Raw genomic sequence first — 19,436 nt, 5'->3', positions numbered from 1 at the left:
AAAATAGTGTATACATACATAATATGTATGTATGCTTTAGTTTATTCTTTATTACTACATTTATTGAATTTTACATTTCTAAACAAAATACAGTTAGTAGGTAAAATTAGTAATTTTTGTAATTTTAAATGATAAATTCATAATTTATATATGATTACCATAAATAAATGGTATTTTCATGTTTACATTATATTACAATGCAAAATGCTACTGAATATTTATTCTATCAATATCATATAATATTGTTTAAATTTTCAATTCATTCATATGATTTGGTTAAATGCAAAATATAAATATTAAATACAAAATATTGTTGAATAATTCATCCATTTTAAATTATAAAAGTGGCTACAAAATAAATTTTTAAAATAATCAAAACTAATGTAAATTAATAAATATGGGAAAATATATTTTGAAAACTAATAGATAATAACAATTTAATCATGATTAATTATCAAAAATTATCATATTATAATTTTATTACTCTATCTGACAAGAAATATCAGTAATTCAGTTTGCCTAATCATTAATTATTAATTGTAATCTAATAGATTTTAATGATTTTTGCAACTTATTAGCTAATTTGAAAACGATAAACTGTTCTATTTAAAACAGTTTTAGAAAGGAAATTTTATTCAATTTCTAATTCCTTAAATAAAAATCAAAAGCAAAATTGTAATCTTCTCCAAACAATTGTAATTCAAATATGAAATGCACAGCTACAACACTGTAAAGACTATAAAATAAATATATATTACTTATTTTAATATACAGTATTAATTTGTATTCAAAATTATACTCCAGTTAATATTATGATTTAATATTAATTATTATTATTTGAATTATAATTTTTATATCAATTAATATGTAATTTTATATTATTTAAAAAATGATATTTATAAATCATGCTTAGACAATTACTTTTTTATTCAATCAGCTGCTAATTAGATTAAAAATATAAGGCAAATTTTATGAAAGGTAAATAAAAAATAATGAAAGAAAAATTACTTACACTTCCGTCAATAGAAGAATTTAATAAAGCTGGTGAAATACTAGCTGGGATACCATCTAAAATATTAAATCATTAGACTGTATGATTTGTATTTTATTTTTTTATATTATATTTCAAATGTATTAATATAATTATGATATTTCATTAAGTTCACAGATTTTATTTAGATTATCACAGAAGATAATTTCTTATATTTTAATCATTTTAAGTTACTACTGACTTTTACTTTATAAAAATAAATGATTAAGTAAAATCTAAACAATATGAAACCATAAATGTAAATTAAAGACAGAGAAAAAATTTTTAACTGTGAACATTGATTTCAATACAATAGAGTCCCACTAGTCTGAACACCAATAATCTGAACATGTTTCACTTGGCAAAGAGAAAATTTTTTCTAACAAGAGATCCACTTAGGGGTGTCCCCTTTCTCTTTCCTGAGTGAACCATGTGAATAAGGCTTCATCAAGCTTGTGAAATGTTGAGGGCCTTGCTGTTTGTCAATTTTCAACTGATTTTTCTGAAGTAGAGGCATAAAACTGCTTGATCTTTGCATGGTTCTTTTTCCAGTCGGTTATTGTGGCCTTGTCCACTCCAAACTCTAGTGCAAATTTTGTTGCCCTTTCACCCTTGTCCAGCCTTTTTAAAACGTCCATCTTGTCTTTCAACGTACACCATTTCATGGCCATTGTGGCATCAGACTAAAATAACGTAGAGTGAAGAGTACATTCAACATCTACAATTAAGTGTGCTAACTCACACAGTAGCATCAGTCAACTGATTGGAATCCTGGACTGTGTATTAAAAACAATGTTTTTTACAGTTAAAATAATTTTAAGGTAAACAATGAAGGTAGGTTGCCATTTCAAAATTTAAAAAATTTTTTTGTTGTGTTTGCACCCTCTATTGAAACCAAGTCAGATGAAATAAAGGGTGGAGCACTGACATCATTGATAGTGTTGGATCTATATAAACCAGACTTGTTTTACTGCTTGCTTCTGCATTATTTCAATTATTTGGCTGATCCGAAAAGGGCTCAATCCCAATTAGTTCAGACTAGCTGGATTCTACTGTACTTATAATTCAAAATCAAATGTTATGTAAGTTGAAGTCATCCATCATAAAATTCCAACTTAAATTCAAGTATTTTATCTTCTTAAAAACTGACTTTTCTGAAGTTTAAAAGATTTGAGACTGAAAATCTGAAATCTTATAACAAAAATGAAAATCTTACAACGGATAACTTGGCTTATAGAATATTTGATTTTGAACAGTAGGACCAGAAGATGAATAAAATATGGTTGAAAAACATTTTTCTGTGAATAAATGAATCATCTAATGCTTTTAATAACTGTTCAATTTTATTTTGTGTATTATTCAAACTATTTTTGTCTACTATAATTTAATTTGAAATTACATTAAATAATAATAAATATAATAATGTATTTATAAAGAAATTATAAATGCAAAATGTAATCCATAATTAAACTTCCTAATTATGTTAATTTACATAAGTATAACTATAATAAAATTGTTCAAGTTTATATAAAATCAACTTATATTTCATTATTTTATAAATAATTAGACATGAGTAAAATTAATAATATGTAAGTTACAAAAAATTTATAATTTTCATTATTGATAGCTTTAGACTATAACTGAATTATTAATAAGTTTAAGATTTCTAGCACTATTTATTTATGTTCAATTTAATTACTTTTTATGAAAATATGAAAAACAGAATCTTTGTATGTGTGTATAATTTTTGTTATTATTTTCTATATAAGTATATAGACAGAGAGGATAATAATCAGAATTATATCATATTTAAGCATATAAGCATAATGATGAAATTAATAAAAATCAACATCACTTAAATAAACTCTTAAAATATAAAATAATAAGTTTTTAATCAAAGGTCATTTTATTTAAAACAGTTTGAGATTAAGATACTTAACAAAAATTCAATCCTACATTTGTAGAATTAAACTTTTGATAGAAATCTTTACGGCTGATTGTCAAAATATCAAGGTTTGGAATGATCATATTAAAAATATATAGCATTCTTGCACATTTATACAATCAACCCCCTATAACACTGTTGATTATTCCATTTTATATGAATTCCGTGTTGTACGAGTCACTTAAATTTTACAAATACATGAGCCATTCACAGCCCGGCGCATGTATTTGTAAAATCTAAGTGACTCGTACAACATGGAATTCATATAAAACGGAATAATCAACAGTGTTATAGGGGGGTCGACTGTATTCAGGTAATTTCTCATTATATAGGAAAATTAGTGTTTGTTACTTAAAAAATTTGCATTTAATGCAGCTTATAAATGCAGAAACAAAATCTTGCTCTGATGTATTAATTTTTCCTAATCATAGTTTGTCTATCAAATTCTTCACGAAGAAACAACTATTTTATTGATATCATAAAATAATAAACATGAAAACATTCTATCAATAAATAAATAACAACAACATTAATAAAATAATTAATTACAAATACAGTAAGACCCTGCTTAACGCTGCCTTGTTTAACGTTGATTCAATATAATGTGATCTGCTTGAAGCCTTAAAAAAGCTCAAAATTTATGCCAATTTAAATTATCATGGCATTTCATTGATTCGTATATAATACGATCATTTATGAACATGAACCAATCAGAAAAAAGTGGCAAAAAGGTGTACTTTCTTTAAATCTATGTTTGTTTGATGCAATTTTAGAGAAAAATATAACATCACGGATGCCATAGGCAATATCGGCTTTGCTTGGCAAGAATTAACTGATAAATGCACAAAGAAGTGTGGAAGAAGTTATGGCTGAAGGTATCCAAAAATTCTCAACAAGAAGAGCCTATCACTGTATCGTTAGGTTGACTATAGTCAACCTAATCGATACAGCAGGACTAAGAGATGTAGACAAGCATGATATTGATGAGTTACCACAGGTTTCTGGTGAGAGTCTTACCAATGACGACTTTCAAGAACTGGCAGAACAAGGAATTCATGTAGAACTGGAAAATAGAGATTCTGAAAATAAAGAACCCAAAAAGTTTCTCTACAGATTTCCTTAGTAAAAATTTGGTAACAATAACTGAAATCATTGATCAAACTGTAGCGAATGATCCAGATTTTGAAAGGAGTGCAAAAGCAAAACGAGGTGTCTTGGATGCGATTTTCTGCTACCGACATTTGCTTAAAAAAAAAATGACAAATGAAACTTCACGACTTTATTGCAAAAAAAACAAAGAATTTCAGAAAAGTCAGAACCTTCATCACAAAAAATGAACTTTACATTTCTGTATGCATATGTTTATGTGTTATTTAACATATTTTTATATTGATTTGCATAATTATACAACTTAAAATTAAAGTAAATTTTGTTTACTTTTGGTCGCGTGTTCACCTATCCCTATTTACTCTATGTTAAAATGACTTCATTTAACACTGTTTTGTTTAGCACTTTGTCGTCTAAAAATGCANTTATATAAAATAATTATAATAATTACTTATATTTACATTTAAATATTATTGTAAGTAAATGATAATAATAATATAACAATTTACTTCTGTAGTAATTCTTTAATATCTAGTAAAAGTTTTTGTTAAAATAACATCGGTCTGCAAATTTTTTCACAAATTTTACCAGTCTGTGGGCCAAAAAAGGTTGAGAAACGTTTATCTAGATTGATCAATTTTATCTGTTAGTATCATTTCATTTTTTATTCATCACTAATGTAATACAATGGAAGAAATAAATACAGTGTCTCTGATACACATTGTAGTTATGTTTCTAAATGCACAGTACAAATATAAAAAAATTATATACTTTCTTACTACGTTTGTGTATTTTTATTATTATATATAAATAGTGTTGCATTTTTATTAGTCATATTTTTTATGTTTGTGGGGCATTAAAGAATCTGTCCAATATCAATTGCTTTTCTCTCTCTTCTTCAGGATTTTTTAGAAATAATAGCATTGTCGTCATAACATCCCTAATTATGCTCAACCTGGTTTAGATGCTATTCTAAGGCCGTTGTTCTGACATTCTCCCATTTCTTCAAAAGATCTTTAATAACAGATGTCAGCATTAATCCTTTTTTTCAGAAGAAAATNAAGCCATGATTTGCACAACACTTGAATAAATGTAAATACCCTGCACTGAGGTGATGTACATAATAAACAAGGGAGCAATCCGAATCCCAATGGAAGCTCTGTACTTCAGATATACTAATAATATATTTTAATTATACTAATATATTATAAAAATAGCAGATTGTCATTGGCAATGGCAAAAGAGTGGAAACATTATTCGCACTTGTTCACAGAAAGACCATTGTTCACCTCACATAACTGCTGAACGGAAAGTCCATTGTTCGCAGCGTCCGTTATTCGAGGCACCACTGCATTACATTCTATTCTAGTTGTTAAAATTTCTATTTTTACCTTAATTTTAATCACTGTTTATGCTCCACATCCCAAAAGTGCTAATTTCAACATTACAATCATTTTTCATACAAAAAACTTTTTAACATCTAATGACAAGGTCATACAGAAATTGAAGAAACAAACTACAATTACAAAATTTTGTCACAATCAGATTTCTTCTAAGATCATACAAGATTAAAAACTAAATAACTTATTTTTGTTAAAAATTGAGAACTTTTAAATTATTCTTTTATTCCTAATTCAGATTATTGCCTATTCCACTAAAAGTATAGTTTAATCAGTCTTCAAAAGATAAAAAATCTAAGAATTTTGAAAGCATTTAGAAAATAAATACAGTAATACCCTGAACTTACGCGATAGATAGGACCGAGCGATAACCACGTAAGTCGAATTCGCATAAATCGGGGTATAATTTCGCAATTTGTGTAAACTCCAAGTCGGATATATGTAAGCTAATAAATGTTCTTGTTAATCTTATCTCGTCTTTTGATTCATTCACAATTACCAGAAATCACTACATAGAGTTTCTCAAGTCTCCGTAGATATAATAAACACAGAAATAAATAACACAAAATAAATTGTAGCTATGTGTCGATTCCGCACGACACGTCTGAACATGTAAGCTGAACAATAGTGTAGGGGAGAGTGAGTAATCGAGAGTTGCGTAGCACTCAAACAAAAGACGAATCAACAAGATTTGAAAATCGCGTAACTCCAGGTTCGCGTAAGTTGGGGTAGCATAAGTCGAGGTATTACTGTATAAAAAAAACTGATTTCTAACTTAAAATTAATTTATAGATCCATAAATGTTTAAATAGCTTTAAAAATTTGTACTGGTACATATAAATATAACAATATTACATAAAAATTATCACACAAGACAAAGATAATGACAATGTGAGAACCAGGATTATATTAGGGAATATTTTGATATTTAAAATGTTTAAAAAATTTAGTTTAAAATATTATTTTATTTCACTTGAAAAACAGAGAAATTTATCAATGTACATCATTTTTCCTCTTTTCCTGTTAATCAGAGGAAGTTAGAGTTCCTTCTAGAATGAAAGTGTTAGAAGCGACAGAAACAAATTGTGGACAACCCCCATTGGTCCACTAATTTGGTATAAAAGATGGAGGTCACCTTTTATCCAAGTTTTTCTATCATGAATCTCATGTTTTTAGCCATACACTGTTTAACCATGTAAATAAGTTCCTTGTTCCTGCCTTACATTTGATACATCGATCCCATAAAGGAAAAATGAGACAAGGAGTCTTCTCAATCAAAAGAAAACGTTCTCGCAGTACATCCCAAGGTAACAAATGGAATAACTGTAAACTCTCTCGATGCAAATAAGTGTAGGCTTTAAGATAGGATAGTTTAAGCTGTCTTACAAACATTGTATCAAAATTTGAAAGTTATATAGTGTTATTTTAATATTACTTAATCAAGTATGTTTATTTTGTAATCCTTATCATTATTTTTTCTTTGTATAAATAAATATATTTAATCCTTTAAGTTTGGACAAAAATTAAATTAAAACATTCTTCCCATCATGAGTTAGAACATGGTCTAAAATATTTATTCTAACTAGTGTCAGGCTCCTGATGTTAAAAGATGCCATCTCACAACAAATACAAATAAAAAATTATAATCCAATTATTATTTATGTTCATTATGTAGGCACTTCTTGATTTATGCTATAATGAATACCAAATGTACAGTACCTGATAAATACTTTGATTGTATCTGGAAACTGTCTAGCATGTTACAGTGAGATTTTTAATGAAAAAAAAGCTAACTTTGCAATCTTCTCATATTTTAAAAATGTGAATAAATCTGTTTCACTATCAAATCCTCTTCTATCTACTTCATCTGCACATAGAACCATTTATGAGGAAAATGTGAAGATAATAAAACTACTGATGAGTAAAATATCAACAATAAATAAGTATTCTATTATATGCTATTCTTTACATTTTGCTAATTGTTTCTATTTCTTAAACAATTAAAAGTGTTTAATACATGATAAACTTTGAGGTCAATAGAAGAATTTAATAAAGCTGGTGAAATACTAGCTGGGATACCATCTAAAATATTAAATCATTAGACTGTATGATTTGTATTTTATTTTTTTATATTATATTTCAAATGTATTAATATAATTATGATATTTCATTAAGTTCACAGATTTTATTTAGATTATCACAGAAGATAATTTCTTATATTTTAATCATTTTAAGTTACTACTGACTTTTACTTTATAAAAATAAATGATTAAGTAAAATCTAAACAATATGAAACCATAAATGTAAATTAAAGACAGAGAAAAAATTTTTAACTGTGAACATTGATTTCAATACAATAGAGTCCCACTAGTCTGAACACCAATAATCTGAACATGTTTCACTTGGCAAAGAGAAAATTTTTTCTAACAAGAGATCCACTTAGGGGTGTCCCCTTTCTCTTTCCTGAGTGAACCATGTGAATAAGGCTTCATCAAGCTTGTGAAATGTTGAGGGCCTTGCTGTTTGTCAATTTTCAACTGATTTTTCTGAAGTAGAGGCATAAAACTGCTTGATCTTTGCATGGTTCTTTTTCCAGTCGGTTATTGTGGCCTTGTCCACTCCAAACTCTAGTGCAAATTTTGTTGCCCTTTCACCCTTGTCCAGCCTTTTTAAAACGTCCATCTTGTCTTTCAACGTACACCATTTCATGGCCATTGTGGCATCAGACTAAAATAACGTAGAGTGAAGAGTACATTCAACATCTACAATTAAGTGTGCTAACTCACACAGTAGCATCAGTCAACTGATTGGAATCCTGGACTGTGTATTAAAAACAATGTTTTTTACAGTTAAAATAATTTTAAGGTAAACAATGAAGGTAGGTTGCCATTTCAAAATTTAAAAAATTTTTTTGTTGTGTTTGCACCCTCTATTGAAACCAAGTCAGATGAAATAAAGGGTGGAGCACTGACATCATTGATAGTGTTGGATCTATATAAACCAGACTTGTTTTACTGCTTGCTTCTGCATTATTTCAATTATTTGGCTGATCCGAAAAGGGCTCAATCCCAATTAGTTCAGACTAGCTGGATTCTACTGTACTTATAATTCAAAATCAAATGTTATGTAAGTTGAAGTCATCCATCATAAAATTCCAACTTAAATTCAAGTATTTTATCTTCTTAAAAACTGACTTTTCTGAAGTTTAAAAGATTTGAGACTGAAAATCTGAAATCTTATAACAAAAATGAAAATCTTACAACGGATAACTTGGCTTATAGAATATTTGATTTTGAACAGTAGGACCAGAAGATGAATAAAATATGGTTGAAAAACATTTTTCTGTGAATAAATGAATCATCTAATGCTTTTAATAACTGTTCAATTTTATTTTGTGTATTATTCAAACTATTTTTGTCTACTATAATTTAATTTGAAATTACATTAAATAATAATAAATATAATAATGTATTTATAAAGAAATTATAAATGCAAAATGTAATCCATAATTAAACTTCCTAATTATGTTAATTTACATAAGTATAACTATAATAAAATTGTTCAAGTTTATATAAAATCAACTTATATTTCATTATTTTATAAATAATTAGACATGAGTAAAATTAATAATATGTAAGTTACAAAAAATTTATAATTTTCATTATTGATAGCTTTAGACTATAACTGAATTATTAATAAGTTTAAGATTTCTAGCACTATTTATTTATGTTCAATTTAATTACTTTTTATGAAAATATGAAAAACAGAATCTTTGTATGTGTGTATAATTTTTGTTATTATTTTCTATATAAGTATATAGACAGAGAGGATAATAATCAGAATTATATCATATTTAAGCATATAAGCATAATGATGAAATTAATAAAAATCAACATCACTTAAATAAACTCTTAAAATATAAAATAATAAGTTTTTAATCAAAGGTCATTTTATTTAAAACAGTTTGAGATTAAGATACTTAACAAAAATTCAATCCTACATTTGTAGAATTAAACTTTTGATAGAAATCTTTACGGCTGATTGTCAAAATATCAAGGTTTGGAATGATCATATTAAAAATATATAGCATTCTTGCACATTTATACAATCAACCCCCTATAACACTGTTGATTATTCCATTTTATATGAATTCCGTGTTGTACGAGTCACTTAAATTTTACAAATACATGAGCCATTCACAGCCCGGCGCATGTATTTGTAAAATCTAAGTGACTCGTACAACATGGAATTCATATAAAACGGAATAATCAACAGTGTTATAGGGGGGTCGACTGTATTCAGGTAATTTCTCATTATATAGGAAAATTAGTGTTTGTTACTTAAAAAATTTGCATTTAATGCAGCTTATAAATGCAGAAACAAAATCTTGCTCTGATGTATTAATTTTTCCTAATCATAGTTTGTCTATCAAATTCTTCACGAAGAAACAACTATTTTATTGATATCATAAAATAATAAACATGAAAACATTCTATCAATAAATAAATAACAACAACATTAATAAAATAATTAATTACAAATACAGTAAGACCCTGCTTAACGCTGCCTTGTTTAACGTTGATTCAATATAATGTGATCTGCTTGAAGCCTTAAAAAAGCTCAAAATTTATGCCAATTTAAATTATCATGGCATTTCATTGATTCGTATATAATACGATCATTTATGAACATGAACCAATCAGAAAAAAGTGGCAAAAAGGTGTACTTTCTTTAAATCTATGTTTGTTTGATGCAATTTTAGAGAAAAATATAACATCACGGATGCCATAGGCAATATCGGCTTTGCTTGGCAAGAATTAACTGATAAATGCACAAAGAAGTGTGGAAGAAGTTATGGCTGAAGGTATCCAAAAATTCTCAACAAGAAGAGCCTATCACTGTATCGTTAGGTTGACTATAGTCAACCTAATCGATACAGCAGGACTAAGAGATGTAGACAAGCATGATATTGATGAGTTACCACAGGTTTCTGGTGAGAGTCTTACCAATGACGACTTTCAAGAACTGGCAGAACAAGGAATTCATGTAGAACTGGAAAATAGAGATTCTGAAAATAAAGAACCCAAAAAGTTTCTCTACAGATTTCCTTAGTAAAAATTTGGTAACAATAACTGAAATCATTGATCAAACTGTAGCGAATGATCCAGATTTTGAAAGGAGTGCAAAAGCAAAACGAGGTGTCTTGGATGCGATTTTCTGCTACCGACATTTGCTTAAAAAAAAAATGACAAATGAAACTTCACGACTTTATTGCAAAAAAAACAAAGAATTTCAGAAAAGTCAGAACCTTCATCACAAAAAATGAACTTTACATTTCTGTATGCATATGTTTATGTGTTATTTAACATATTTTTATATTGATTTGCATAATTATACAACTTAAAATTAAAGTAAATTTTGTTTACTTTTGGTCGCGTGTTCACCTATCCCTATTTACTCTATGTTAAAATGACTTCATTTAACACTGTTTTGTTTAGCACTTTGTCGTCTAAAAATGCATCCCCTGCATTATGCAGGGTCTTACTGAATATATTTTTTTTTATTTAAATATAAAAAATAATATGTAAAACCTTGTGTAGAGGTTTGGCATCCAACTATTTGATTAGTTGCAGTATCAACAAATAAATTTCTTTGTAATGTTGGTACACTTGCAACCTGAAATAAATAAAAACAACTATAAATAAACTGGTTTCGTTACCTTTAAATAAATTACATAATTTAATTAAATGCTATTGCAGAGATTATAAATCTCTCTATAATTATTTTTATGTATGTACTGTAAATTTCATTTTCTATAATTTTTATTTTCAAAGTACAAAAAATATAAAGGATTTACAAGATATAATAGAATATAGTATAGTTCTAATCTACAAGAATACATGAATCAAGAAATACAGGGTGGACCATTTTAATCAATCTACTGGAATAACTCAAAAAACTACACATCTTACCAAAAATTCATTAAAACTAAAATTTTAGACTTCAAGGGACCTCAAGCTGGTGATATTGATTTCATCATAGATGGCACTACAATTGGAGAAAACAGAATCAACTTCATTTTCTTAAATGAAAACCCCATTTTTCATAGCTAATTATGATTATATATCAAAAACAAACATATCTGAAGCATTCTTTCCAAAACATGCACTTATCAGAAGCTGTGAGCATTTGAAGTTTTACATGTACACCATAACACACATGCGTGTCTGTAAAGCTTACTGAAAAAAGAATGAAAAATAATTCAAAAATTTAGAAAACTACAGTCAAACCTGTCTATAACAGAACCTGTCATTAACGAAAAACTTCTTCAGTTCCTTGAATTTTTTCCAAAAATTAATATAAATTAAAAGGATAAAATGGGAAGAGGCCAGGATTATTGGATCTGCTATGATCCCTAATATACTGCTGACCAAGTAAAATGCAACACCATGTGGGCCTCTAGATGTTGCAGGTGTTGCATTTTACTTGGTCAGCAGTGTATTATTAAGTTCCTAGAACTCTTATAAATTTTAAAGCCAACCAGAAACTATTTTGTATCAATCATAGGTATGCTGACACCTTACCTATGGCATGGAAGTGCATTTATGAAATGTAATTTGGGACTTGTTATATTTTAATTGTTTTTGTTTATATTAATCTCTATTTTTAGCACTTTCATACCATTTCGTTTATTTGTTTGTTTAACTATTTTATTGATTTTAATTTACTAAGCATGTGCTCTCTTAGTAATGCTTTTTGATTTTTAAATTATTACCATTGCATTAGATATGATTACGTTTGTTCTTTTTATTTAAATTTGTATAATTCACTAAAGAAGGCCAATGATATTAAGTCGAAAACATTCTAATTTATTAAATTTACTGCTGAAGTTACAAGGTGCTCTATTTATTCTATTTCTTATTCTCCATTTAGATCTTATTTGTTTATGATGCCATGTACATTTTTGCAAAATATTCAATCTCTACATGACAAATATGTAGAGTTGAATTTTATAGTGAATGAAACACATGATATATATGTGTTAACCAACAAACTGGGATTTCTCCCAGAAAGTTGATTCCCATAAGTAATATCTTTTGAATACAGATATATAATGTCAACCATATTTTGTTATGATATGAGAGGAGATGGCATAATTGTTATCTGTAAAACAGTTTTAAAATTAAAATTATTTAAAAATTTTAAGAACTAGAAAAGAATCTAAATACAGTGGTGCCTCGTATAACGTACTTAATTAATTAATCCATTCCAGGTGCACGTCTGTTAAGTAAAAAGTCCATTATACGAAACGCATTTTCCCATAGAAATACATGTTAAAACATAATTCATTCCACAGCTTAAAATAACCATACTGTATCATAAAAAAATGAAAATGGAGCAGTCACCAATTATGCTGGGTAGTCAGATGTTGTGAGGAGGAGGTGGAGGAACACTTTCTTTACACATTCATACAGATACAGACTTTGTACACATTTCAACAGGTCTCTTTTTATTGTTTTTTAATCGGAGTCAGATTCAGGAGATGCTACCCGAGTTTGCAGGGTCATCTCCTCTTGTTCCATCCTTTATTTTTTGGCAGCTTGCTTCTTGAAAAACATGTCCGAGGTGGTTTGTTTCTCTCTCTTCTTCAACACCTGTCGGAAATGATGGGCAAGGGTGTCATTGTAGAGATCATTGATGCTGTTGGCCTCAGCTCTGTTTGGATAATGAGTATTGGTAAACTCCTTAACATCTCCCCATTTGACAAGGAAGTTTTTGTCAACTTTCACTCCTTCTGATGATGTCTTGCTTTGTTTCAATTGAAATCACCTTTCTGTTTTTTTAGAAGCCATGATTTGCACAACACTTGAATAAATGTAAATACCCTGCACTGAGGTGATGTACATAATAAACAAGGGAGCAATCCGAATCCCAATGGAAGCTCTGTACTTCAGATATACTAATAATATATTTTAATTATACTAATATATTATAAAAATAGCAGATTGTCATTGGCAATGGCAAAAGAGTGGAAACATTATTCGCACTTGTTCACAGAAAGACCATTGTTCACCTCACATAACTGCTGAACGGAAAGTCCATTGTTCGCAGCGTCCGTTATTCGAGGCACCACTGCATTACATTCTATTCTAGTTGTTAAAATTTCTATTTTTACCTTAATTTTAATCACTGTTTATGCTCCACATCCCAAAAGTGCTAATTTCAACATTACAATCATTTTTCATACAAAAAACTTTTTAACATCTAATGACAAGGTCATACAGAAATTGAAGAAACAAACTACAATTACAAAATTTTGTCACAATCAGATTTCTTCTAAGATCATACAAGATTAAAAACTAAATAACTTATTTTTGTTAAAAATTGAGAACTTTTAAATTATTCTTTTATTCCTAATTCAGATTATTGCCTATTCCACTAAAAGTATAGTTTAATCAGTCTTCAAAAGATAAAAAATCTAAGAATTTTGAAAGCATTTAGAAAATAAATACAGTAATACCCTGAACTTACGCGATAGATAGGACCGAGCGATAACCACGTAAGTCGAATTCGCATAAATCGGGGTATAATTTCGCAATTTGTGTAAACTCCAAGTCGGATATATGTAAGCTAATAAATGTTCTTGTTAATCTTATCTCGTCTTTTGATTCATTCACAATTACCAGAAATCACTACATAGAGTTTCTCAAGTCTCCGTAGATATAATAAACACAGAAATAAATAACACAAAATAAATTGTAGCTATGTGTCGATTCCGCACGACACGTCTGAACATGTAAGCTGAACAATAGTGTAGGGGAGAGTGAGTAATCGAGAGTTGCGTAGCACTCAAACAAAAGACGAATCAACAAGATTTGAAAATCGCGTAACTCCAGGTTCGCGTAAGTTGGGGTAGCATAAGTCGAGGTATTACTGTATAAAAAAAACTGATTTCTAACTTAAAATTAATTTATAGATCCATAAATGTTTAAATAGCTTTAAAAATTTGTACTGGTACATATAAATATAACAATATTACATAAAAATTATCACACAAGACAAAGATAATGACAATGTGAGAACCAGGATTATATTAGGGAATATTTTGATATTTAAAATGTTTAAAAAATTTAGTTTAAAATATTATTTTATTTCACTTGAAAAACAGAGAAATTTATCAATGTACATCATTTTTCCTCTTTTCCTGTTAATCAGAGGAAGTTAGAGTTCCTTCTAGAATGAAAGTGTTAGAAGCGACAGAAACAAATTGTGGACAACCCCCATTGGTCCACTAATTTGGTATAAAAGATGGAGGTCACCTTTTATCCAAGTTTTTCTATCATGAATCTCATGTTTTTAGCCATACACTGTTTAACCATGTAAATAAGTTCCTTGTTCCTGCCTTACATTTGATACATCGATCCCATAAAGGAAAAATGAGACAAGGAGTCTTCTCAATCAAAAGAAAACGTTCTCGCAGTACATCCCAAGGTAACAAATGGAATAACTGTAAACTCTCTCGATGCAAATAAGTGTAGGCTTTAAGATAGGATAGTTTAAGCTGTCTTACAAACATTGTATCAAAATTTGAAAGTTATATAGTGTTATTTTAATATTACTTAATCAAGTATGTTTATTTTGTAATCCTTATCATTATTTTTTCTTTGTATAAATAAATATATTTAATCCTTTAAGTTTGGACAAAAATTAAATTAAAACATTCTTCCCATCATGAGTTAGAACATGGTCTAAAATATTTATTCTAACTAGTGTCAGGCTCCTGATGTTAAAAGATGCCATCTCACAACAAATACAAATAAAAAATTATAATCCAATTATTATTTATGTTCATTATGTAGGCACTTCTTGATTTATGCTATAATGAATACCAAATGTACAGTACCTGATAAATACTTTGATTGTATCTGGAAACTGTCTAGCATGTTACAGTGAGATTTTTAATGAAAAAAAAGCTAACTTTGCAATCTTCTCATATTTTAAAAATGTGAATAAATCTGTTTCACTATCAAATCCTCTTCTATCTACTTCATCTGCACATAGAACCATTTATGAGGAAAATGTGAAGATAATAAAACTACTGATGAGTAAAATATCAACAATAAATAAGTATTCTATTATATGCTATTCTTTACATTTTGCTAATTGTTTCTATTTCTTAAACAATTAAAAGTGTTTAATACATGATAAACTTTGAGATCTTAATTTGCAATGATAAACTTCTTGATTTATCTCATTCATAAATCAAGAAGTTACTATATTAAAATATATTATTAACTCTTTATAAACTAAATTTCTTGTTTTTTAAGATGTTACATATGAAATATTACACTAATTTTAATTATAATCAATTTTTTCTTAAAAAATAAGTAAAATTAGTTTCTTACTGTAGCAATAGCAACAGGTGACAGCACAAATGTGGGTGTAGTTGCAGCTAATGGTGGAATACTGTTTATAATAGTAACTGTAGAAGAAAGTGTAGTGGTGGTTGTTGTTGTGGTAGTCACATTGGTGAATGATAATGGTCTATCCAAACGAGGAGCTATTGTTGTACCTATAAAATAATTTTCTAATTAAAACATTTACAAATATAAAAATAATAAATAAATAACAATGAGAAATTAACATACCTGACATTAGCAACTGAGCTAAAACAGCATTTTGTGGAAGAATTCCTGAGATATTTCTGTTTGATATTGTATTTGACACAAAAGAATTCTTAGAGGCAAAAGAAAGACTTTCTCCAGTTTGAGTCTGTTGTGATATTGGAGGTGGACTTGTGCTAACATTATTCAGAGAAACTGATGAGGAGGGTTGTAAGGAATTTGTACTTAGAGTACCAGCTTGTGGAGATGAAACACTTCTTGATCTCACTCTTTGCTTTATCTAGCATAAGGTAAATAATTAAAAAATAATTTAAATGAATAAACAAAAATTATAGAATACAATATGACCAACATCATATATTAATAATATTGGTAAAACAGTAGTTTATATTAAATTTTTTATTGTATTAAGTCAAAAAACATTTTCAAATTCCTTATTCTATCTTCAGTTAAACCAATTCTAACAATTTGTATAATTTCAGAATATTTCTTTTAATATGCATATGAAATGCATATATTCAAGTAAAAACTTACTGAAAGTGAAGTTGTATGTATAAATAATGAAAGAAATGATATTTAAGTTATAAACAAAAAATATTAGATAATATAAATAAATGACAAAACAAAACATATATAAAATATATTGAAAAATTAAAGGAACACTGTTTTAACTACAACCTACAAGGTCTGTTCAAAAAGTATCGGACCTTTTTTTTAACGCGTAAACCAATGATGCGCGAGAGGCCTCCTTCGGTGGAGTTGTGGAGGAGACAGTCATGCACAGCCTTGAATTGCCAGTCAGTCGTTGGCAATCGGCCTATGAGTGAGGTCATGTAGCGCGCTCTCGTCGGATTCCACTAAGCTGGAAAATGACTGAACAACGTGAGCAGCGATATTACATCAAATTTTGCCAAAAACCTTGGCGATACCCGAGTGTAAACCATTCGCAAGATTCAGCAGGCTTTCGGGGACGATCCTCGAGGCCAAAAAAAGCGCGGCAGGTCCGCAGCAATATCAAAGGTCATGTTGACAGTTTTTTCGACTCTCGTGGGGTGGTGTGTCGTGAGTACGCACCACAAGGCCAAACCATCGCAAAGGAGTACTACCAGGAGGTCCTTCGTCGTCTTTCCGATACAGTGCGACGCAAACGACCGGATCTGTGGTCGATCAAAACTTGGCAGCTCCATCGTGATAACGCATCCGCCCATTCTGCGCATCTGATTCGGGCTTTCGTCGCCAAACACAATACTCCTGTGGTTCGTCACGCTCCGTACTCTCTCCACATGGCTCCGTGTGACCTTTGGCTATTTCTCAAGCTGAAAATGCCGCTAAAAGGAACCCAAATTTAGTCGAGAGAAGACATCATGCGAAATGCGACGGACCGGCTGATAACCATTCCAAAAGATGCGTTCCAGCAGTGTTTCCAGCAATGGCAGGAACGCTGGGAGAAGTGTATACATTACCAAGGAGACTACTTTGAAGGGGATTAGGGTTTTGTACCTCAAAGTCAATAAATTTATTTTTGCCGACCAAAGGTCCAATACTTTTTGAACAGACCTTGTATAAACAAAAATAACTGATAAGAGAAGTTAGATTGTACGTTTTCAGGGTAAAATTGTGTTGGTTCTCTTTTGCAATCATAGCTTTGATATGTTATGGCATGATCACAATCAGCTTCTGAAAAAATGCTGCATTCATTTCTTTCCAACTTTCTCTTGTGGCCATCTTCAAATGTCTTCATTCTCATTATGAGGAGACAATCATGAAGACAGAAGATTAATTTACTATCTACATTTACAGAATATAAAAGTCAAGCTAATTTGCAAGCTTATTGTTCAGAAATTGATAATATTAATTAGTTTTGTCCTTTGCTAATCTTTTCCATATCAATTTCCTAAAACAATGTCATCAGAACAGGCAGTCACATGTCATTAAAAAAAATGCTGAAATTTTTTACTAAAAAATATATTTTAATCCAATTTTTTTTTAATATTTATACAATTTTTATAACTTATTCATCAGAAATTTAAAAATATATACTGTATATATTTTTTTATTCATCTGAAGTACTTACATTATACATTACAAATACTTACACTAGAATAACAAGCAAAAACTGTTTAACTCTTTAAATGTGAAATTAGCCAAAATTGCCTTAATCCATTCAAGACAAAATTGGCCAAAGGAAAAGTTGTTTGACTAGTTTTGCTAAAGAAATTCCTTTTGTAGCTTGGGAAATAAAAATTTCATCTCCAGGTACTGTACATAGAAAAAGATACTTTCAGAGCTTTAAAAGTTAAACAGTATCAATTGTTTTCATCTAATGAGTGAAGATATATCTTTTGTAATTGTAAATATTAAAAGTATTCTTTCAGTAAACTTTGGCATAGTGTTATTTTGTCATAAATATCTCCAAATAACTCAAAAGTTACTTTAATTACTATATTTTTCTGTGTATTCAAACAAATTAAAACAGAAAGAAACATTCTGTTGTTATCAGTTATTTTTCCATATTAATATTAGTTTAAAAGAGGTTTATTTTTCCTCTTTTAAACTAATATTAATATGGAAGAAGAATCTATTAAACTTCAGAATAATAATGGAATTAATTATTCTAATTTAAATATACAGTGGAACCTTCGTATACGTCTGCTTTAGAATACGTCTAATTCGGAATATTTTGCTCGATATACGACTTAATTCAATTATACACGCCATCTATGAACAAATAGCAGCATCGGTGTACTACACTAGACTAGACGTTCGCGGTGCTACGGTTTATAACTTTCTTAAATTTCTTCTGATTTTAATTTGTAAGTAACATTTTATTATTTTTATTAATCATGAATTGCAAAAGGGCAACAGAAAAATAAAAAAATGACTAGAATCACAACGGAACTGAAAAAAGAGATTGTTGAGAAATATGAAGGTAGCATGCATGTTCGAGATTTAATGAGATTTAACTGTTGCATTCCGTATTCCGAGAATGACGATATCGACAATCATGAAAAATAAAGACATTATTAAAGTTGCTAACGTTGTGAAAGGGATTAAATCAATTTCTAAACAGAGATCGAAGACATTAGATCATGTCGAGAAATTGCTTTTGCTTTGGATAACTGAAAAACAGTGTGCCAGTGACAGCGTATCGGAAGAAATTATTTGCGAGAAAGTTAAAAGGATACATGCTAATCTCATGAAAAATCAAGCAGAAACTAGTGAGGAAAGCGAGTTGTTTAAAGCCAGCCATTTTTTTACATGAGAACGGATTAATCATTTTTACATTACTTCTTATGGAAAAGGTTGGTTTGATATACGTCCTATTCGGT

At 28.9% G+C, this 19,436-nt stretch overlaps 1 protein-coding gene across 1 annotated transcript in view; it reads right to left on the bottom strand.

The window, feature by feature from the left end:
• LOC111639063 (carbohydrate-responsive element-binding protein-like) overlaps positions 1–19,436 on the bottom strand; it is a 51,748-nt gene that overhangs the window by 17,225 nt on the left and 15,087 nt on the right. The window contains exons 2-5 of the mRNA XM_023384836.1: positions 16,132–16,387; positions 15,889–16,055; positions 11,074–11,158; positions 1,013–1,068 (exon numbers count right to left, since the gene is read on the bottom strand). Coding sequence (XP_023240604.1) covers positions 1,013–1,068; positions 11,074–11,158; positions 15,889–16,055; positions 16,132–16,387 — 564 coding nt within the window. The remainder of the gene's footprint in view (positions 1–1,012; positions 1,069–11,073; positions 11,159–15,888; positions 16,056–16,131; positions 16,388–19,436) is intronic.

Source organism: Centruroides sculpturatus, unplaced genomic scaffold (assembly GCF_000671375.1).
Source record: "Centruroides sculpturatus isolate CEXI.00-Female unplaced genomic scaffold, Cexi_2.0 scaffold1243, whole genome shotgun sequence".
Lineage (NCBI taxonomy): Eukaryota > Metazoa > Arthropoda > Arachnida > Scorpiones > Buthidae > Centruroides > Centruroides sculpturatus.
Note: the sequence above shows the minus strand (reverse complement) of the source record. Positions and strands in the feature narration are given on the sequence as shown.